This window comes from Quercus suber, unplaced genomic scaffold (assembly GCF_002906115.3).
Source record: "Quercus suber isolate HL8 unplaced genomic scaffold, Cork oak 2.0 scaffold_125, whole genome shotgun sequence".
Taxonomy (NCBI): Eukaryota; Viridiplantae; Streptophyta; class Magnoliopsida; order Fagales; family Fagaceae; genus Quercus; species Quercus suber.
In genome coordinates, this window is record NW_027069589.1 from 741,366 (window position 1) to 764,478 (window position 23,113).

The 23,113-nt window shown below is 34.2% G+C and overlaps 1 protein-coding gene across 2 annotated transcripts; it reads left to right on the forward strand.

Moving 5' to 3' along the window:
* The first annotated feature begins 13,883 nt into the window (after nucleotides 1–13,883).
* Nucleotides 13,884–21,870, forward strand: LOC111987554 (uncharacterized). 2 transcript variants are annotated; one of them, XM_065776025.1, is made up of 3 exons: nucleotides 13,884–14,200; nucleotides 15,996–16,064; nucleotides 20,456–21,870. In XM_065776025.1, exons 2-3 carry the CDS (start codon nucleotides 16,000–16,002, stop codon nucleotides 21,531–21,533), a joined length of 1,143 nt encoding a protein of 380 aa, XP_065632097.1. In that variant the 5' UTR covers nucleotides 13,884–14,200; nucleotides 15,996–15,999; the 3' UTR covers nucleotides 21,534–21,870. The 2 variants fall into 2 exon arrangements, 1 of the variants encoding a protein (XP_065632097.1); XR_002880315.2 differs by lacking the exon at nucleotides 20,456–21,870 and adding an exon at nucleotides 16,762–16,981 and having other exon boundaries at nucleotides 13,886–14,200.
* The last annotated feature ends 1,243 nt before the right edge of the window (nucleotides 21,871–23,113 follow it).

The window sequence follows — 23,113 nt, forward strand, 5'->3', positions numbered from 1 at the left end:
AATTATTAATTTGCTATGATGGTGAATTATGTTCTGTTGTTGTTGTTGTTGTGGTTTTTTTTTTTTTTTTTTTTTTCCACAACAAAATGGGGGATTCTAATTCTATTCTTTTTTCTTTTTCTAATAAAATGGTTGGACAATAGTATAAAAATTATAAGACTTTTAATTTCAAATTAGCATTTTCTTTTTCCTAGATAAACTTCAAAATAGCCTTTTTTTTTAATTATAATAATTATATATAATTCTATGGTTACAAAGTAGGGAATTAGAAAGTAATTTGAATCTTAAACATCTCAATCAGAAATACTAAGAAGTAAGAAGTACTAGTAGAACCACATGGGTTTTGAGTTTTTGGCTCAAATTAGCCATGTTAGTTGGCAGAAGATTATGTAAAGTAAATAAATGAATGAGAATAAGCGGATGCAAAATTAGGACTTCTTGAGTCTTAACCCGATAAAAATGTACACTTTTGTGGCGCAAGGAATGTCAACTTTGGCAGTCAATCTCAAATTAGCCCATGTGTGACATTTTTTTCACGGTGACTTGGATTTTTTTTCTTTCTTTCACTAAGCAAAGCCCAAGTTTTGATCTATGGATAAACTTAAATAGGACCACTTTTAGCCTCCATACCACATTCATTCTATTCTACAAATAAAAACATGGGTTTGGATTTAGGAAAAAAAAAAAAAAAAACACATGGGTTTGGATCATGTATGAAAATAAAATGATGCAAAAGGAGTCAGGCCTTGTTTTGTGTGGGTTTATAGGGTTTTTGACAAAAGTAGTCATCAACAACATTCATATTAGACTTATTTGCAGTTAAATTTAAGTATCCAGTTTTTTTTTTTTTTTTTTTGAAAGGGGGATATTCATTCATTTAAATGGATAATAAATCATGATACAAAGCATCCATGGCTGGTGGTGGAGAATCCTCCATCCAGTACAAATCCTCATCTAGTGTAAATCTAGCATGTTGAGCCAAAGCATGTGCTACCCGATTCCACAAATCCAAATCAAACTCGGATTGAAATTTGAACTGGAAGAGATTCGGCCCTACTTCAAGGATTTGCATTGATTCATTCAAACCCCATGCTCTCCTTATAGTATTCTTCGCAGCCAGTTTGTTATAGGACTTACATGTAAGGAATTTTCCAATCAAGCTCAAATGAAAACTTTCAATGGCTTCCTTTCTTCCTTCATCAGAGATAGCAATAGTTTCTTCCTCTTCAGCAGTTAACTTCATCTTGTCTAGACTATCACACACCTCATCCTCCATTCTTTCTTAGTAAAAATGGAAGAAGTTACCCTTTGCACGTAGCCAAGGGAGGGAGAACTCGTACTAGTTACGAGAGGGAGAGCTCCACAAGAGGGAGAGTCTAAACCACGTATAATTTAAGTATCCAGTTTAACAACACACACAATAATAATAATAATAATAAATCAATTGTATAGACTAATTAGATATTTATATTCAGAGCATGTCCAAGATATATATATATATACACACACACTAGGTGGAAACTTCATCTTTATTTTTATTGAGATTAAGCTTGGTAATTTTAAACTATAATACCAAATAAAGTTCATCCATTTTTTAAGCAATACAACTATGTAAGAATAAGACTAATTAAGAGCAAGAAGGTTCTTGGTCTTTAAGCCATGTATGAAGAGTAGGCATGTACCACTATGAAATCCACTAATACTTCTCTTCTACCAACCATCATAAGGAGTCAGATTTGGCCCGTCGGTGTCACTATTGTGCCATCAAAAGCAACAAAGGGGGTATTATACCTCGTTAAGTCTTTTGGGGTCAACCCCAAACCTCGGTATAGGTCAAGATACATGATCTCGACAACACTTCCCTGATCCATCATTACTTTACATTGAAATCGAAGATCCTCAGGGTGACTACTAGGGCATCTTCGTGGGTTTAGGTAGTCCCCTCTTTGTCTCTCCATGAAAATCCGAGCTGGTCATCTTTCTATTTGGCCTTCTTCTCTGGCCTGACCCCCGTTCCAACCTCCGGTATTGGTGCCATAGTTAGTATCTTAGGAGATATCTGACTAGGGGTACCAGTGATCCTCTCAGCATGTATTCCGTCAATAATACCAAAGGGTGGGGCCATGCTTCGACCCCCTCTTGACCCTGGTAATCCCTGATGTTGGGATTGGTTAGGGATAATGAACTCCTTCAAATAACCGGCCTTTTCCAATTGGCCCAGATGATCACTAAGACTCCTATAATCCTCGGCTGTTTGCCCACGCTCTCATTGGTAAGAATATAAGGCCACCGAAAAAAGATTCATTCTTGATCTTGTTTAGGATTCGATGTACTGGCTCTCTAAATAATGTGTTCACTACCTTGGCCCTTGGTCAAGGTCCTTGGGGGTAAAAATCCCATTAAGACTAAGGAGGAGGGTGCTCTACTCGCACCTCCTTTCTATCCAACATGGGCTCCCAAGCTTTTGACTTGGCCTAAAGTTAGTCATCCTCTACCCTTTCCATCAGCTTTTGCATATCCCCCATGGGGTTTATAATACAAGAAATTCTTAGCTCGAAATCTATAGGTAGCTCGACCTTGTAAGTGCTGGCAGCAACCCCCCCATTGTTTCCCCCAATCTCATTATACAGCTCCTAATATCGATAAAAGTATGCTCTAAGAGTTTCACCTTCTTTCATAGACCTGGTGATTAGGGAATCAAACGGCTTTGAGACTCGACTGCATGTCACAAATCGCATGCCAGAGGCTCTGGTTAGCTCGTCTAATCCGTGGATGGATCTCTTGTCCAATCCATCAAACCACCTCATTGTCATGGGCTCAAGGTTAGAAAGGATGACTTTTCACATTAGGGCCTTAATCTTGGAATAGATGGCTATGCTCTAGTTGTAATGGCTGACATGTTCAATAGGGTTTGATTTGCAGTCGTACATGACGAAAGTGGGCTTGACAAACCACTAGGGTAAGAATTTTCAATCTCTTTAGAGAAGAGAGAAAAAGAAATCCCCTACAATGCTTTGCTCATCGCATAATTCCCCATAATACGTGGTGTGGAAGGCTCACTATGATCATCGGACACATGGTTCCTTCTCGGGGAAACCGCTCTCTCCATGGTTCGATGAGGGATGCTTCCCTTTGCTTATACCTGTGCAAAGGGGAGATAGACCTTTCTGTATATCCATAAGGCGGGGAGATTGACCTTTTCCTATATTTACAAGGCAAGGAAATTGACCTTTCTCTATTTCTGCGAGGTAGGGAGACTAACCTTTCCTAGTTTTGCCAATGAGGACGAAGGGTGTTTTCTCTTCCCCGGGAGTTCCCTCCACCAGAGCTATTCCCTTGACATTCTCCGATGGGTTCTTGATCTCCATCTCTGTGCCATGCATCCCGTTGTAGGGCCAAGACTTGAGCCCTTAGGCGGTCCATTTCTTGATCTTTGCTAGTGTAGAAGAGTTCCATTGTATTCGTAGCTTGCCCCTCTCCTTAATGGGAAGGAGGTGCCAACTCTCTACTGTGATTTCATCGAGGCTCTGTGTGATTCTCTTCCCTGAACTTTGATTGAACTTGCCAATTTTCAAAGATTGACCAAACAAACATGCTTAACTGGGCCAACACAAAAACCCCATTTCTTCCTCTGTTTGCCATCCTAGCTTCAACTATCTTCCAATCCTACTTCTTAGTGAATATTCCCACAAACGACACCAATTGTGGGGGTCAAAAAAACCAAAAAGGCAAGCCTCCTTGAAAATCTAAGATCGAAACAACTAATTTATAAGAAAAAGGAAAGAAATTCACAATGCGAAGATTGGATAAAAGGTGTAAAAACTAGAAAACTTGAATTCAACAAGATTCATACATAAACAGGTCTTAGTCGAGGTACAAAAATGAATGCCAAGCTTTCTACAAGATGTTCTCTCTTTTTACTTTCTCTTTTTGGGACCCCCGCTTTTGTGGGCTAAGTCCCCCTTTTATGCCCCCCCCCCCCCCCCTTCCTCCTTTATAGCTATTCACTTTCTAGTTGGATGACAGGAGAAGCCTGTCCCACCAAACGCTTCTTTTGTCACTCTTTGATCATAAGGAAAGACTTTTAGGATGTCTCCATTATTCGGCTAGTCTATCATCATTCAAAGTGGCTGATATTAGGTAGAAACATCTAATTNTCCTAAGTTTGTGTAAAGGAAAGCTCCTCAAAGATCTCACAAGAGATTCACACAAAACAGCAATGTTTGAGCAACAATACAATATGGACAACCTTAAAAAACGTGACTAGGGTTTTGTTTATATACCTAGGGTAAAAACATAAAACCCTAAACGTTTAATGAAGTAGGGCTGAGTTGGAAATTCTGCAGAAAATTCAACCTGTGCGATTTCGATCGATCGAGTCTATTCTTCGATCGATCGAGCCAGGCCGAAAGTCCCAAGTACTTCTGCAGCCACTCGATTCCAACTTTACAATATTAAACCAACTTTGAGCAAGTCTAAATAAGACTAAATACAATGTTTTGATCATGGTTTGCCAACATTACAAATTAGAGTTCTAAATACATAAAATCCTAAGACCTTAGAACCTAACAATTTTAAAAGTAGAACTATGGAAACTGTGAGGTAATTTTGTACTTTTCTTTTTGTGGGGCCTGTTAACTAAAAAAGGTAGTAGTCCTCAGATTTGGGCTCAGGGCCCAAAGGCCCTATCCGAGAACACGCGGTTGTCCGAGGACATCCTAAAGGAGTTTTATTCACATCGTATAGGTAATATGAAAGGAATGAATGGGTATTCTGTACATTGGTGTAACACATGTCCGAGGACACCAAAGTCCGAGGTAAAGGTAACCTCCGTACTGACTAAAAGATTCCGCTAGGTTGTAGCTGAACTGGAAGTTGGATATAGCCTAATGAGGCGTCGGAGAAGGTAGAAAATATCTTCTAAAGTCTATCACCTCCTCATTAAATGTTGTCCACCTAACACTCTGGCCGCATTAATGTGGAGGTGATACCTGAATAGTAATTAAGCAGCTTTATGACCACTAAGCTGAAAGTTCCGGTAAGGACTGGATGGGACAGAAAGGAGCCCCCAGGATAAGAACTACACGTGTACGAAGGAAACAAGAAAGGAAACGAAGTATATAATGTAGAAACAAAGATAACAGAAGGGGAGGCGGGCCAAAAAGAGGAAAAATAAGAGACCAACGGAGAGAGAAAGAGAGCCGAGGAGAGTTTCCCAAAAGAACGAATCAACAGTATCCCTTGTTACCTGAAGAGTATAACCTTTCCTAAAAACAGTACCAGTTCTTGGACCCATACTCTATAAATTTATTGTTTGGGCTTATTGGGCTGAAACCCAACCCTCAATTCAAATTGGATTGAGTCCCTACACTTTTCATTGACATTTTCTTTGCTTTTTTCTTCCCAATTTGGAAGGGAAAAAAAATTGTGGGTTGGGTCAAAAGACTCCATCCACCTCATTTTCTTTCCTTGTTATTATCTCTCAAACCAAACAACGTAAAATCACATTTTCTTCTATTTCTTCATTTTCTCATTTTCCATCCTCTCTTTTTTCACTCAACCAAACATAGCTTATGAATTGTCTATAAGACGGTGGAAAACATGTCCACAACTTTGTTCGAATAACTAAGAAGAAATTTAGATGATGGAGAGGTTCAAACATTTCATGTCTGAATTTCTTGGTTGGTTCGTTCTTATTCTTCTGGTCCATGCCCAGGATCAATCAGGTATAATAATCTAAATCTTACAATTTTATTGGTCTTGTTTAACTCATGAACCTGAACCATATGGCCTGGGCTGAGGTATTGTTCGTTCAACTTGCAGAATTCATAAGCATAGATTGTGGGTTGGCCAAAAATTCGAGCTATAAGAACTGGAGAACAGGCATAGATTACATTTCCGATGTGGCATTCATAGACTCTGGCAAAACTAAGGAGATATAAAATAAGTTCAAAAATAACGATCACAGGAAACATGGAGTCACAGAAGCTTTCCTGATGGAATTCGGAACTGTTACAGCATAAACATTACACAAGGCACTAAGTATTTGATCCGAGCCACTTTCTTGTATGGGAATTATGATGGAAAAAGTAAGTTACCACAATTTGATCTTCATCTAGGAGCAAATATGTGGGACACGTTTAAAATGAAGAATGTATCCCTTGATGTCATCAAGGAGCTCATACATGTATCATCTCTAAATTATTTACAAATTTGCCTTGTAAACACGCGACTCGGGAGTCGGGACACCATTTATATTTGCAATAGAGTTAAGGCCATTTCACAATAACAAAGTTTCTCTCCAAACTAATTTGGAGAAAAACCCTACAAACTTATCATATATATTTATATTGAGTGTGGATTTTGAAAATCTAACAATTAGATTGCATGTTCTTATTACATCTTTAATGCTTACAAAATTTCAAGAAAATCAAAGATCAATTACTATGTTATCAAATAAATGTTATAATTTCAAGTTTTTGTAATTTAAAATTGTATATAAAAAATAAGTTAATTAATCAAATAGTAAATAATATCTGATTTGAACAAAATTTGATTCGCATGTTAAGAACATAAGGAATATGAAATTTAATGGTTAGATTTTCAAAATTTACACCCAAAAAAGAAATATATGAGAAGTTTGAAGAGTTTCTCTCCAAACTAGTTTGAATAGAAACTTTATTTATTGTACAATTCGACGTATTCAACAGAAGATGGATCATTAGCACTCTTCTGGCGCCTGGATTTTGGTTCAGTAAGCAATTTACTATACAGGTTAGTCATTAATTTGGACCTTACGTTTATAAAAGTATTAAAAAAAAATTTGAGGAAAAAAAAATTGCTTGCAATAATTGCTGGGAAGTTGTAGTGCTACGGAGAAATGCCTACAAAAATCTTTTTGTCCCTAGATTGTGCTCCCTTCCAAGTTAGAAAAAATGAATTTTTTTTTATTTGAAAGTGATTCATTTTATGATTGAAAATTTTAAAGTGTACATACTGCATATAACCTTATACAAATTTTAAATGACATGGTAATCTTTATACTATTAGATTCAAAAAAATAAAATCTTAACTATAAAATTGAATGGTTGGAATAGAAATATTGACATGGAAAGGGTATAGTTCCTCCAACAAGGAACCAATTATTACTCACAAAATCTTAAAAAAAAAAAAAAAAAACCTCAGTTAATTAAAAATGGAAATAAAAACCTATTTCTAAAATTCTTAAAATTACATAAAAATATAAAAATTAATAAACGCCAAAAGACTGAACTTTATATTCTATTCTAAACAAGACCCTTCCACTTGAAAAAAATTAAAATAAAATCATGCTGAGTTAGTATTTGGGAGATGGAATCTTCCAACCCAGGAGAACAAGTATTTCGAATAATTCAATCCCTTTGTCTTCTTTCTATACTTGCAATCCATCAATTGAACTAACAGAATAAGGGGTTCCTTTTTCTTGGTTTTTTTACAATTGAAAATATTCATCAAACAAAAAATTGATAACCCAATTGAATATTTCCACCCCTATTAAATCTAGGGGTGGCAAAATTGAACACGACCTGCGAACTTGACACAACACGATAAGAAATTAACAGGTTATGGGTTGAGGCTTAACGGGTTTGTGTCATATTTGGATTGACACGACTGACCCATTCAGTAAACGAGTTGGGTTAGTGTTGAACACATAAAACCTGTTTGACCTGTCTAACCCGTTTAATTAAATGACATTTTACCAATATACCATTCAAACTCTAAGTACATAAACTTATTAGTTATTATGGTTTATTTTCTTTGACATATTGTGATTGGTTATTTCTGATATTGGAATATGCCTTAATTTTGAATGATTATTTGTGATGTAGTTACTCATTAGTTCTAAATTTTATATTAAAAATATTTATTTGTTAATTTTCTCATAATTTTTTTTTTCATTTTGATAAAATCTGATAAATAGGTTGACACAATTGACCCGTTTAATAAATAGGTTGTGTTAGGGTTGAGGAATCTTGACCCGTTTAATAAACATGTTGGGTTAATGTTGACCTACATAGTCGAATACTCATGAGTTGACACGACACGAACCCAACACGCTAACACGAATTGCCACTCCTAATTAAATCAATACACTCTAGTGCATTTCTTTTTGCTAAAGTAATTGGATTTTGAGATTTAAAATCATTTGATTAGTTCATTTTAGAAAGAAAAAATCATTTGATTTGTTCATCGAGATTTCTGATTTCAACAATTTCTGCCTCATGACTTTTTTCTTCACTATAATCTTTATCAAAATTCACAAAATCATCCATATTTTCCTCTTTGGCTTCTAGTTTTTCATGCATTTTTTTTTTCTGCACATAATTGTTCAATTTGCGGTGGTAATGATATTCAACCTCTTTAATTTCTATTGTTTTTAAACCATCCTTATATTATGTCCCCTCAAAACTATTTATTCTCCCTATACTTAATAAACTTATTAAAACAATTCATTGGGTGATATTCTTGATTTGGAAATATTGTTAGCAATGAAACTCCAAGTCGTAGATCTAGGAGGCATGGTTTTGAAACCCGGACTAGACCGTTGTTGAGGTTCAAAAATTAAATGGCCACAAATAGGCCCAAAGAAGTAGAAAAGACGTTGGGCTCATTTCACACAAAAATAAATAATAAAGGGTGGGCTCTCACCATAAAGAAAAGAGAGAAGAAAGAAAGAAAGAAAGGGGAAAAGGCCCAGAGGCCTGGGATCTAGAGAAAAGGCTCAAATCAGGCAGAACCAGCGAGCCAGAGAAAGCCTAGAAGGAAGAACTAGGTTGGGATCCCAGAAGCCCCCCCAGAGGCAGGGGATCCCTGGACGCGCGAAGTGAAATTGAAGCAGATTTAAAGAGAGAAAAGACAAAAGACACGCAGACCTTATGCCCCAGACATGTAGTGGAAGTACAAAGCAAAACGCAGGAGCTTGGTTCCAACCATTTGGAGAAAGAGACAAGGAAGAGTACAACTGGAAAAGCTGGAGCAAAAGCCAAAAGGCCTCAGGTCAGCCAACGGAAAAATCTGGAAATAGAAAGCTAGCTGAGGGACTTTCATCTGGTCGCAACAAAAAGAAAGAAATTATGAAGAAAAGGAAACGACATGATCCTAAAGCAACCAGGCACGGCACAGACTTTAAAGGGCAAAAGGGAGAAATCGTTAGTACCCCAGAGCCCAAAGCTATGCTATAAAAGGAGGAAGGGATCCATGCTACAGGGGAGGGGAATTCAGATAAAAAGAATAGAGAATTCATTTACTATTAGTTCAATTTCGAAACATTCATAATTGCTTTCTGAAGTCTCACGAAATTGTAGGAAAGACTCTGTAAACTTAAGAGAAAACAAAAGAACCATTCCCGGTATCCCAGAGACAGCCACTACAGTACATGCTTGGATTCAACAAATTCAAACTTTGCAAGTCTTTGAAGCTTGAATAGCTATCAAAGTCTGTAACTTTTGAACTCATTTGAACCTTGCAATACGTCTTAGTGAGCATTGTAATCACAACTAAGGGAAATCAATAAAATGCACCTCACTAATTAGAGGATCCCTAACTTGTTCTTACATTAAATTTCACTTGTTATGCATTTCCTTTACTGTTAAAATGTCGATTCAATACAAATACTCTTGTTTGTTAGCTATTTGTATTGTAGGAAGTTTGTTTGTGCACCAATCGATTCTTAAAACAGCCCTTAGCTACAAAGAATCGATCCCAGTCCACCAAGAACATCTTACACGGCCCAGGATCCTTGGGCCATAGTGCTGAAGAAAAAAGGCACTCTCACATTTTGGCGACTCCGCTGGGGATTGGGTAAAGAAAAGGGAACAAGCAATCCCTTCACAGAACATGCCTCCAAGACAAAGGAACAGTAAAGGTGCTAATGTGCCACCCACGGCCTCTGAGCCCGTGGGAGAAAACGAAGTGGCCTCTAGGCAAAGAGGCGAGGTGCCCCTAACAGAACAGGAGGCCGTGTCAGAAGAAAGAAACGCAAGGCAGGAGCTAGACCCTTGAAGCTTCAACCACGTGAGATGCTATCAAATGAGATGACACCCCATCTTTCTGTTCTAATTCTTTGTCTCGCTTGCTCTCTTTCTCTCTTTGCATTTTTCATTTTTGCCGATGTTGTTACTGCATTTTGGGCCTCTAAACTCTGAAATATTTAGTCTTCTTCTTCGCTGCTTTTGAAGTCTTCTTCTTTGCTGCTGTGTGCCTTAGTGTCAGCCACTTATATTTGCTTAGCTGCTGCGTGCTTTAGTGTCAACCACTAACATATAATGCTTGCTTGTTGTCAAGCACTTCCTTCTTGGGTTTTGTTCTTTATTTAACTTTAACAATTTTTAAATGCATGGACATCTTCAGATCTAGCTTTTGATTTTTTTTTTTTTTTTAATTCATAATAAATAGTGAACAGTAACCATTCAAATGGGCTTGGGAAAAAAAATGATTGGCAATCAAATGGACTTGACCATGAGCAAATAAAATTCAAATGGATTTGTCTCTTAACTATTTTATTGGGTTTCATAAAATAAAAATTATTGGGTACTAAAGCGTGCTTGTCATGACTTTAAAAAAAAATTAGAAACTCAATAGCTATTTCTATTTTTTTACAATTTAATAATTCTTATTTGTATTATGAAAGTTATGTTATAAAAAATACTATCTATATTTGTTTTGGATTATTTTAGTTAAATTTTCAATTTTTATTAATTTAATATATTTATTTATAATTTAAATAATTATTAAATTAATTATGACAAATCATGGTTCGACCTCGATTTGACCCCGGTCCAACCTTAAAAAACTTGAACCTCTCCCTTTTACAGTTCATTGAACGGTCCGAGTCTCAAAACTATATTAGGAGGTAGAGCAAGTTTGGGTTTTGGTGGCTCCCTGCTTTAAATACGATTTTAGAGGTTGAATAAGAGATTTGGTGTTCAATTTTCGTCTACACCAAAAATCTACTAATGTCTTGTATTGATAATAAAGAGCTATCATGAGGAGTGATCGCCATACGTTGAAATCTCTCTCTCTCTCTTTTTTTTTTTTTTTTTTTTTAATTTGATGATTAAATCCCAAAAATAACAGTTCCACCCAAAAAATAGTTTGTTTGGAGGGGTGTTTCACAAAACAAAACCCAAAAAGAAAAACTCATTTTTTACTGTATAAACATGAAATCAGAAAAGGTTTTTTTTTTTTTTTTTTTAATGTTTTCATTTCTTTTCATCTCTCTCTCTCTCTCTCTCTCTCTCTCTCTCTCTCTCTCTCTCTCTCTCTCTCAGTTCTTTAGCTCTAACTGCAATCACAGCAACCCAAGAATGTCTGGATGACAAGAATCGATCTAGACGACTCCTTTGATCACCACCTCCTCTCATACCACTGTCACCGATAAGGGTTAAGTATTCCCATGACTTGAGCGTTTCCTAACGGTGCTTACAAGAAGCTCCATTTCAAAAATATTGGTCCAACGTTGGAGAGTCAAAGATCCATTTATTTTAATTTAGTATAATTTAATTTTGCATATCTATTGTATTTTTCTTCAATTCAATTTTATTTTAGGATCTACTATTTAATTATGATTTTAAGTATTTTATTTAAAAATGAGGTTATTTTTATAATAAAGAATTAAGGGTTTTTTTTTTTTTTTTTTTTTTTTTGAGGAGGAGGAGGTTTCTTATTCCAATTAGAATTAAGGGTGGCAATTCGTGTTCTCGTGTCAGGTTCGTATCGTGTCAACTCATGTGTATCCGACTATATGGGTCAACACTAGCTCGACATGTTTGTTAAACGAGTCAAGATTCCTCAACCCTAACATGACCCATTTATTAAATGGGTCAGTCGTGTCGACCTATTTATCATTAATGAAGAAAAAAATTATGAGAAAACTACAAATAAATATTTTATATAAAATTAGAACTAATGAATAACTGCATTACAAATAATCATTCAAAACTAAAACATATCTCAATATTATAAATAATAAATCACAATATGTCAAAGAAAATAAACCACAACAACTAATAAGTTTAAATACTAGGGTTTGAAGGATATATAGGTAAATTTTCATTTAATTAAATGGGTCAGACGGTTAAACGAGTTCCATAGGTTGAACCTTAACCCAACCCGTTCATCAAATGGGTCCGTCATGTTAACCCGAATATGACATGAACCCATTAAGGTCCAACCCATAACCTGCTAATTTCTGTGTTGTGTCATGTCGAGTTGGGATTTAGTATACCTAGTTAGAATTGGGATTTAGAATTGGGATTTAGTATACCTATGTAAGCCAAGTGTTGTACTCTTATTAAGGAAGATATTATTTTGAAAAATGTGAAATTACATTTTACTCACTTATGGTTTGCCCAAAAAACACTTTACCCACCTGTGGTTTAGAAAATGGCACTTTACCTACCTGTGGTCTAATCTATTAACCAAACGTTTACCCACCTTTGTCCTACTGTTACTCTAACACTATTCCACTCAAAAAATCAATAGCAATTTGAATCAAAACACTATCCTAAGAAAAAAAAAAAAGCATCCCTTTACCCGTCCACCCTCTGTTCGAGATTGTGACCCATTCAATCAAGATCAACCTGTGAAATTCTCAGCATTAAGAAAAGAAGACAGTCCTATCAAAACCCATGTGAAGGATATTGAAGATTTTCTCTCTTGATTTAAACAACAAGTATGATTTTGATAGTTAGGGTTCTTGATTTCTTTTCAAAAATTTCTGGTAGTTTTTTTTTTTTTTTTTTTAATTGCTGGTAGGTTACTTGATAGATTGCTGGTAGATTACTTGATTTCTTGGTTCCTATTGCACCATGTAAACCAAACATTCATAAGTTCCTTCCTATTTATCTTGTTAATAAGTCAAAGACCAATTACTGAATTGCTTTCTCATAAAGCTCTTGCATTGGTCTATTTGTAGCTGTCTTCATCTTCTGAGAGCAAATTTGGAAGGACTGAATTGGGTAACATTATATTTACTAATATTAACCTGGTAAGTCAAGTCTCTGATTTCCTTGCTGGTTTTGTTATCAGTATTGATTCTTGTTAGGTGTTCCATATTGATCTTCGTTGTACATATCAGATCAGTGGAATGGAACAGATCAACTTTTTATTTTAGCAATCTTCAAAATCTACCCTGATTAGTGAAGCATTTTCCAACTAATGGGAAGCTTTTTTTTTCTTCTCAGGAAAGTGTTTTGATTCAATTGCTATTGTTTTTTTTGAGTGGAATAGTGTTAGAATAACGGCAGGACAGAGGTGGGTAAACGTTTGGTTTGCAGTTTAGACCACAAATAGGTAAAGTGTCATTTTTTAAACCACAAGTAGGTAAAGTGTTTTTTGGGCAAACTACAGGTGGGTAAAATGTAATTTTCTCTTTGAAAATGAAGTTTCATTTGGTTTCACTACAAATAACTTGAGATTTTTCAACATATTTTTATACATGTTTATTAAAAAATGTTGATATAAGCATTAATTTTACAGATGTATACAACCGTGGAGCAAAAGAGTCTAAATCTTCTGTTCCACTTTTCATACTCCACTCTATACTCCACCAATAAATATTTGCCACGTGCTCACCTAATTAATTAAATAAATATTACTACTAATTAATAACTGTAGTATTAATAAGTTAATAATGATAGTATTTAATTAATTAGATGAACACATGACAAGTATTTATTGGTGGAATATAGAGTGAAGTAAGAAAAGTGGAACAAAATATTTGGACTCGGAGCAAAAGGAAGGAAATTAGTATACTTATTTCAACAGTCGTGATAACTGTCAAGATAAATGTTAAAAATAAAGTGGCGCCTTTTTTTTTTTCCTTACCGTAAAAAAAATGGAGTAGATAAAAAATTTTAATTGAGAAACTTTTATCCACGGGTGGATAAACGTTGATATTGCTAATTATGTTTTTTTTTCCCAGGTCTGTAAACGTAGAAAATCAGGAACGTGCTTCCCTTTATGAAATTATGTTTTACTCTGATTCTCACAAACACGTACAAAAGCAACTTGTTCTCCCTCTTTGAATTCCCGTTAGTTTTTTTCTCAGTAGCATTGTTCTCCCTCTCTCTCTCAGAAAAACCTAAGTCTATTTTCCTTGTTGATCGATTTCTTTTGGTTTCGTCAGCTCGAATTGGAAAATTTCAATTTCAAGGCTTCGGTAAGTGATTTTCTATATCTGTTTTAGTTTTGCAATTCTATTTCTGGTTAGATCTCTGAATTCCATGCGATTTTTTTTTTCCTCATCTATTTGATTGATTCTTAGGCTTGCGATCTTGCTTTCTCATCTATTTGATTGATTGTTGGAGCTAGGTGCTGTTGATTTTTTTTTTTTTTTTTTTTTAAATTTTAGAATCCCTGAATTTGGAGGATTTTGAAAATTAGGGTTTACACATATTTGATTGATTGTTGGAGCTAGGTGCTGTTGATTTTTTTTTTTTTTTTTTTTTAAATTTTAGAATCCCTGAATTTGGAGGATTTTGAAAATTAGGGTTTACACATAATGGATCCATGGTTATGGTGATGAGGTAATTAGACTTGTTGAAACTAAGATAAACTTGGTGAAATCACTATTTTAACGTTTTTTTTATACTATAATATATGAGGCAAAAGTACGCCATTGTTTTTACCAGATTTGAGTATTCTGAGTAGAACAATGATTAGAATTATGGCAAAAAGGAGGATAATAAAGATGATGGATTTGATGAGTATAAGAATGGAAGTGGAGGGGAAAATGCCATGGTGGTGGCTGTGGCTATGGATTTGGGAATGTAAATGATGGTGCTTTTGTGTGTGGTTGTTTGCAGTACTAAGACTAGGTGGGCTTGCTGGTGCAACCGTTTTGTTGACTTCCATGAGCACAAAGAGACGCAAGATAGAAAAATGGCAAAGCCTGAGAGAAAGAGAGAGAGAGGAGGAAATAGATGGGACAAAGAAAAATGGAATGACTAAACAAAATTGATAATTCTATTCTTGACAATCTTTTGTCTTTGTTATTCTGCTATGATGTGTTCATTTTTTGTTCATCATTGCCGTTTTATTTTATAGGCCTGATAAGACGCTTGATACTCCATTGTTTCTTCTAATAGTGTACTGCATTTCTTGGAGGAGTGGATCTTTATTGCCAAAGGCACTTGCAAAAAGGGTCTCAACTTTGTGTGGATCTTAATTTGATTTTTTTATTTTTATAAATCTATTTGGCTGTCAAGTGTCAGCATTAATATATCTCCCAATTTAAAGTGCTCATGGGATCTGGCTGAGTTGATAAACACATAGAAGTTGACTTACGAAAATTCATCCAAATCTAGTGCTAGTACCTTAAAAGAAGGGTCTTGAGAAGAGTAGTCTAGATAGGTTTCAATTACAGAGGGTTTAGGCAAAGGACTAAAACTTACTGCTATTTTGAAATTCTGTTAGTTGCCTAAAACTTACTGCTAGTAGAAACCTCTAATAGCTAAAACTTATTTTTTGAAGTGCAATAATCATATGCTTAGTGCATTAAATATTTCATTGTGAAGAGTATAGCTGTATTTAAGATTAGCCACTACATGGCTTTCTACAATTTCCAAATTGTAGAAGCCAGCATATTTATCTACAATCATTGCAGAGGTCACCAAGTTATGGATTTATATAAACTCTGGGCTCCAGATGTTCACTTCCCGCATTCCTTTTCGCCAAACTTAATATATAGAATGGTTTTCTAATGTAAAATAAAGGGCTATGGAGTACGAAGTCTCCTTTTCTTCATGTCCATCACAAGAACTTTAGGAGTATCATAACTGATATCAGGTTTTGTCAGAGGAGCTAAGCTCATATATTATGTGGCTTCATTAAATTCGAATTATTTCCTACTATATCCCAAAGCATGTGCTGTAATTTAAAGTATGCTAGACTAGAATTGGCTTGGAATATCTGGATTTTGACAATTAGTTTCTTATGTTTTATTTGTTTTGTAGATCAATGAGGAGGCTCCTGAAAACAATCCAGCATACGCTACTATCTATGTTGGCAACCTTTCCCATGAGGTAAAATAAGAAATGCATTGAATTTTGGTAATTTCTTAATTTTTGCACATAGCACATTAATTCAATACAGACTTGTTGTCTTTGTACATTGTTCCCGGACTAATTTGTAATTGCTCCAAATATTGTAGGGACTTTTTTTTCTTTTATTTATTTTTTTACATAAAGAAAATCCCAAATATACATGCGTGCTTGTTCACACACACATGAAATTGGAGATAGGCAAATGGTACTCTAGGAAATAGTTTTGAAATTTAAATATTATTTTAGTAAGATTAGGTTAAGTATACCATGGTTAAAGGGGAATACAATGGGGTGGGGCCAATTTCTCCTCTCCCATTCCTATGCCACCCATGTGAGACCCCTTCCAATATTGTTCCGTACTTGTGTTTGGACAAACTTTCTTCCCCATCTCTACTTCACCTAAAATTTGACAGCTCCATCTCCATTTACCCCCAACTTACTCATAAATTGCAAAGAATGACAAAAACTCTCTCTCACTTGTATGTCGGATGTTCTGCTGATTTCTATTTGATCTAGGATTTAAGTTCTACCACTTGTTCGTATTGGCAACAAATAAGATTTGAATGTTAGAAAAAATGAATTGTTTGTTAAGACTAATAATCTTACTGAGGTTAACAAATAATAACTTTTTGGTGTATTTATTTCCATTAACACACACTTACTACCTACTTTGTAGGTGTGGACTAATGGGAGGCTAAAGAGTGTTGTGCACAAACACTTACAGTAACTAGAGGTAGTGAGGAGCAGTTGGAAAATGTGGGACAAACTTAAGATATTTTTGTTCATACTGCTACATTTGCTTTGGCTAAAACACATGCAAATTTTGTAAATTCGTGACAATATGTCCAGGATATTTTTTATTTTGTAAATTATATTATAGTAGTAAAAGTTTGAAATTGGTCATTATTAATGTTTTTATTTTGAATGTGGATATTAAATTTTGATCAATGTGAAAGAGCACATCCAAATTTATTTATTTATTTTAAATGAAAAATACTTATTTCACAGTTACAAACCGTTGAAATTTATCTCAAGATACCCTTTATCAACGGTTGAGTGCCTGTTCATAAAGGTGTAAAACTTTTTTCAATGGTTGCATAGGCCCTAAAAAAAATTCTCGACACGGTTTTTTATAACAGTTCTCTACAGTCACTCCAACCGTCGAAAATACTTTTTTTGATGTTTTTTAGTACTTTTTTCAATAATTTCAACAATTGAAAATAGCCAAATTTTTTGTAGTGTTTTGTGGTTTGGTGTTGACTCCAACAAACCCTAGGTGCTAGCCTGTAGTGGTTTTCCTCCACTTAGTATCAACTCCAAAACAAGCTTAGGTGTTGACTCCTAATTTTAATCCTTTATTATTCCAGTTAAATTGTTTTGATTTTTGATTCTCAAAAAAAAAAAAAAAAAATTGTTTTGATTTTGCTGTGTTTATTAATTAGTACTATTCTTATGTAACTAGGTTACTATCAAATATGGGCATTAGTAACCTGTTTAATGTCAAAAATTTAATTGTGTATTCACTATTCAGGACATTATATTGATGAACATCAGCCACAGGCTGTTGTTAGATTGGCCACAAACCCTAACGTAATGGAAGAATTAAATCTAAGATGTCCTTGATGATCAATTGTATCAACAAGAGGTGGTGGGTACCACACCATAAGCATTTGGTTAAATGGGACAAGTATCCTCTTTCAGAATACACTAGGACTACTACTGATGAGTTTCAATGTATCAACCATGACCTTTATGAGCACTATCACTCCTTTCTTACCAGGGTCAAGATTTTCCACGCATGCGATGTTGGGAGTAAGTACTAATTCCTAGATTTGTTAGAGGAGAAAATAAAAGGATAGAAAAATAACACACACAAGGCAATCACACGATATAAGAAATTACGTGATTCAATAATTTGCCTATATCCATGAAATTATAGAATTTCACTATTTTTCAAGGAAAAATACAATATATTGCAGTATAATGTTTTTCTCTCAAAACAACGCGACAAATCTTAATTTGAAACAAACTCCGGGTTGGACCTATTAGCCCAAGCTTTTGCTTCATAAACTAAGCCTATTTTTTTTTTCTTTTGAGAAAAAATTTTGGAATGTTTTGGAAGATTGATAGCTCTCTTTGTACTTTAGCGTTGTTTGATGCGGGATCAAATTTAATTGAGTTTTAATATATTAGGGACAATTTGGTGATTTCCAGATTTCTAGAATGGCTGTTGGCTTTACCAAAGGCCAATAAGTCTTATTTTGTATTTCGAATCCTCTTTCTATTTGGTTTATAAGTTTTTAAGTACTTTTTCTTTGTTTTTATTAAACCTAATCTTCCTAGGGACAAGTAATTTTGGAAGTCCAAATATTTCTAGATAGCATTTGCCAATAGCCTATATAAAGGCTTTGTTCTAGTCAATAATATTGATACTGAGATTGAGTTAACAAAATTTTACAATATATTGTAAGTTTTGAGGGTATAATTGCTTTCTACCTAAGCGTGATAGGATAGGAGACCTAGATGTGATTTCTTGATGTTTTTTTATCTTTAGTTCATGTTTTATCCATTGTTTTAATCTATATCTATATAATATTAAAAGATGAAGCATATTATTTATTGTTGTCATGCTCCTTTTGAGTTTCATCAATATAGCATTTCAGTCAATTTCGATCTAATCAGTCAATTTTAGTTCACTTTGGACTAATTGGGTCTTAAATTAATTCGTTTTGTAGGTTGGCTTTTCAATTTTGGGCTCTATTTTTTTTTTTTTTTGAAAAATATAAAAATTTATTCTATTTTGGCTAAACTCTTTATTTTGGACTAAAAATATAAATAAAATAGGCAGTAAAAATTATAAGCCCTAAAAAGAAATAAAAATGATAAATATTCAAAATATTACCTTAAAATTCAAGTCTCAAAATGTGAACATTATTCTTATATTTGTAAAGAAAATAAAAATGCTACAATTCTAAACTTATGTAATAATTTAAAATTAATTTAACATAGGGTGTAAATTTTGTTTTTTGTATTCTTGGATATGTTCAAATTAGTTAATTGATTATAGTATATTAAAAAAAAATCATTTTAATAACATCTTTTTCATTTATATAAAACAATATTATGATTATGTAATTTGAACCTTTTTATTAAATTACTTTATACACACACATATATATACACACATGTATATGTATACATATTGTTGTTTAATGTAAATTACATTATATGTTCCATTATATAAAACTTATAAAAAAAAATACTATTTAACTTATCAATTTTACATTATTTTTATAAAATAATTATATTACTCTTCCCACACATTGCGTGGAATTGCAACAAATTTAAGTGTTTTTGAAAAACTTTTAATCTCATACTCATGCATTTCATTCATGAAATATTGTGTTTTGAGGAGTTTCTGCATTAAATTGCTTTGTTTTTCAAAAATTTAAGTTTTCAAGATTTTCAACCGAACGAAGTTTTTGCTCGATCGATCGAAAATGTGATAAAAAATTTGGTTTGAATCTGCCTAGCTCGATTAGTGCTCGATTGATGCTTGATCGATCAAATCTATTTTTTGATCGATCGAAGCTTAATTTCGACCAATCGAAATTCGATTTCTGAGTGTTTTAAAAAAGAACTTTTCTCACGTGTTCTTCATTCTATTCAAACTTTTCAAACACTCCACTCGTACTTTTCTTCGGCCATTTTTTGTCATTTTCTTCCACACATTTCTCAAGGGTTTTTGTCCTCAAGCTTAAGTAAGTCTCTTTTACTCTTTATTTTTCAATTAAATCACACAATTCATGCATTTTCATGCTTTTTTTTTTTTGAAAATTTCAAACCATGCATTTTAGGGATTTTTGTATATTTCATGTGTTTCTAATCAATTTTAATTAATGGTTTTTTGTTCTTAGATGATATAAACTTGATCCTCATGCATTAATTTGATTAATTTTGTGATTTGGGAAAGTTGAAATTTCTAGGGCTTGAAACTTTGTGAAATTGGGGATTTTGTTCAATTGGGCTAAAATTGATAAAATTGACTTGTGTTATTGATTGATTATGTCATTATATGATGTTTTCTAACTAGTGTAATGATTAATTGATCAATTTGGTTTGATTTTTGGAATTGGGTTTTTCAAAATTTGGGGTTTTTGAACTAAAACTCTATGTTCAAGTTAATTGATTGTTTATGAAGTAAAATTGAACAAATTTCAATGCATTAGAGCATGCATCATATTTGCATTCATTTCATGCATCATATAGATTGTTATTTATTGAGATTTTTGTGCTCTAACCCTCTCTAATGCAATTTGCCCTTGGTAATTTTTGTTGTTTTTCTCTTGTTCTTTCCTTAAACCCTTTAGCATCATGGTTAGAAAAACTAGAGCCAACAAGAAAACCTCCACCTTCTCTACCCCTGTGTTTCAGAGTGAAAAGTTTAGAACCCAAAAACATCAAGAGAACTATGAGAAACTCTATATCTTTAGATCAGTGTGGGTTGAGCATAAGGTGATTTTAGATGAGGTAGATTTGAAGATACGTAGAAACTTTGAGCGTCGAGGTTGGTTACCACTTCTAGAGGTTGAGCATCCTCTTCTGGCTTCTTTGATTAGAGAGTTCTACTCGAACCTTTCTGTCAACTCCAATGATTCCAACACTCAATATGTGAGAAGTTGGATAAGGGGTGAAGAGTATGTCATTACTTCCAAGGTAGTGGCCTCTGCTCTTGGCGTACCTTTGGTACAGCAGCTTGTCTACCCTTACAACGAGATACCTCCCCTTGATGACATTATGTCTCTCATTACCAGTACTTCCATTAGATGGAGTTCTGATCCTCATATCACTACTCATCAGCTTATTGAGCTCAATTATCTGTTTTTCCAAATTTCTTGTCATTCCATTTGGCCTATCTTTCATCTACACACTATTCCTATTGAGAGATGTGCATTTTTGTACGCTCTTGTCACCGATGCTCCTATGAGTTTTCCTAATCTTTTTATTAGATCACTTGTTAAGGTTCATAGGAGTAGTTCAAAATCTCATGGTCTTTTCTTTCCGATTTTTATCCATAGGATTCTTTTAGATTTGAGTTTAGAGGACTTTCTTGCATTTGAGCCTGTCCATATTTTAGCTCCCATAGGTGCCACATTCCTTAGGCAAAGAGCAACTCAATTGAATGCTAGCTCTAAACACTCTCGAGTCGAGTCTTCTACAGGTGTTGCATCTATGCCTCCATCTGGTGATCCTACTACTGAGGAGTATGTTGACCCTACTGTTGCTGTGGATCCTCCACCTTCTTCTTTGAGCGATTCTTCTATTTGGAGTATGTTGGATATTGTCATGACCATACAAGCGGCTTATGGTCAGTTTCTGTTGGATGTGCTTAACGAGCTTCATGCTTTAAGAGTAGATTTGGCGGGTGCTCTAGATTCTACTCAATAGCCCCCACCTTTTGATGATGAGCCATGATTGCCCTTTGGCAATTCGTCACAAAAAGGGGCAGTACATATTCATGGAGATAGGGGGAGATTGGAGATAGATTTTATCTAGGAGCTTGATGTATTTTGTTTTGGCTTGTGATGTATTTATTTTGCCTTTGATTTATTTATCTTTTATGGGTTGTATATGTTAGGGGGAGACACTATGTTTTATGCTTTGTTTCTTTTATTCTTTCTTGTTTCATGTATGGTACGTTGGTTATTGATGTATATCATGAGGTTATTCATGGTATATGTCTTTTAGTTTATGTTTTGTGAAATCAAGAAATTATTTTGGTTTACATGTATTTTCCACACATGTGTTTATGTGTTTGTTGAGTGTTTTAAGAATTTACAAGTTAATTCAGTCGTGGCTGCTGTCTACATTGGCAACTGATAGATAGTAGTTAGGTTGAATGTATTTAGGGTTGTTTAAATTGAATGGGTTGTTTTTTACTTTGAGCATTTCATTTTGTGTGATGTGTTTTGTCACGGATTGCCGAAGGGGGAGTTTGTTAGGTTCTAAAACTTTAGGAACAAATGTATTAGAACTTCATTATGTAATGTGTTGGCAAACTATGATCAAAACATAGAATCTAGGTTTAGGCTTGTGTGATTATTTGTACAATTGGAATCGAGTGATTGCATAAATTATTAGACTAATTTTGTAAAGCTCGATCGATCGAATATTAGCCTCAATCGATTGAACGACATGCAGAATTATTTTTCTGCTGATTTTCCAATTCAGCCCAAGCTCGTTTAACGTGTAAGGTTAAATGTTTTACTTCAAGTATAAAAGGGAAAACTCTAGCTACGTTTTAGAAGTCTTTGATGGTTGTGTGTTGAATCTTTTTGTGAGATCTAGAGGCATTTACCTTCATATACACTTAGGGTTATTAAGATCAAGATTCATGTTAAGAACTTGGTGATCGTTTCAGTTGTTGCTCAAAGAACTTAAAGAAAGTCACAAGTGGGAGTACTTGTGGTTGCAATAGATCAAGGAAAGAAGTAGTCTGTGGACTCGGAGCTATCATGTGGTCGTGATAGTAAGTTTTCTACTCGAGGTAGTAATAGGATGTTAGTGGTCTAAGTTCTATTGTAAAAACTTCAACTCTTTCATAGTGGATCTGTTTTACCTTGATGATAACTAGGTTAAATTCTTCCCAGATTTTTTACCAGTTTGGTTCTTCTCAGATTTTTTACCGGTTTGGTTTTCTTGAGTGATCATATCGTGTGTTCTTTATATTTTTGCATTATTTACATGATATGATTTGAATGTGTTAACCTAGAAGTGAATAATTTATCTAAGCAATCACTTGGCTAAATAACTAGGTTAAACAACTTGTGTTTAAGGGATCTAAAAACGTACATGTTTAAATTGATTAAATGATTTTGAAATTTGAAATTCATAAATTTATATTCAAAAAGTATAAAATACTTGCCTATCCTAAAATTTAAAAAATTCAAGCAATCTCCAAAACACTTCCTCAATTACTCAATTTTCACAACCAAATACTGACCCACAAATCTCAAACACTCATTTAA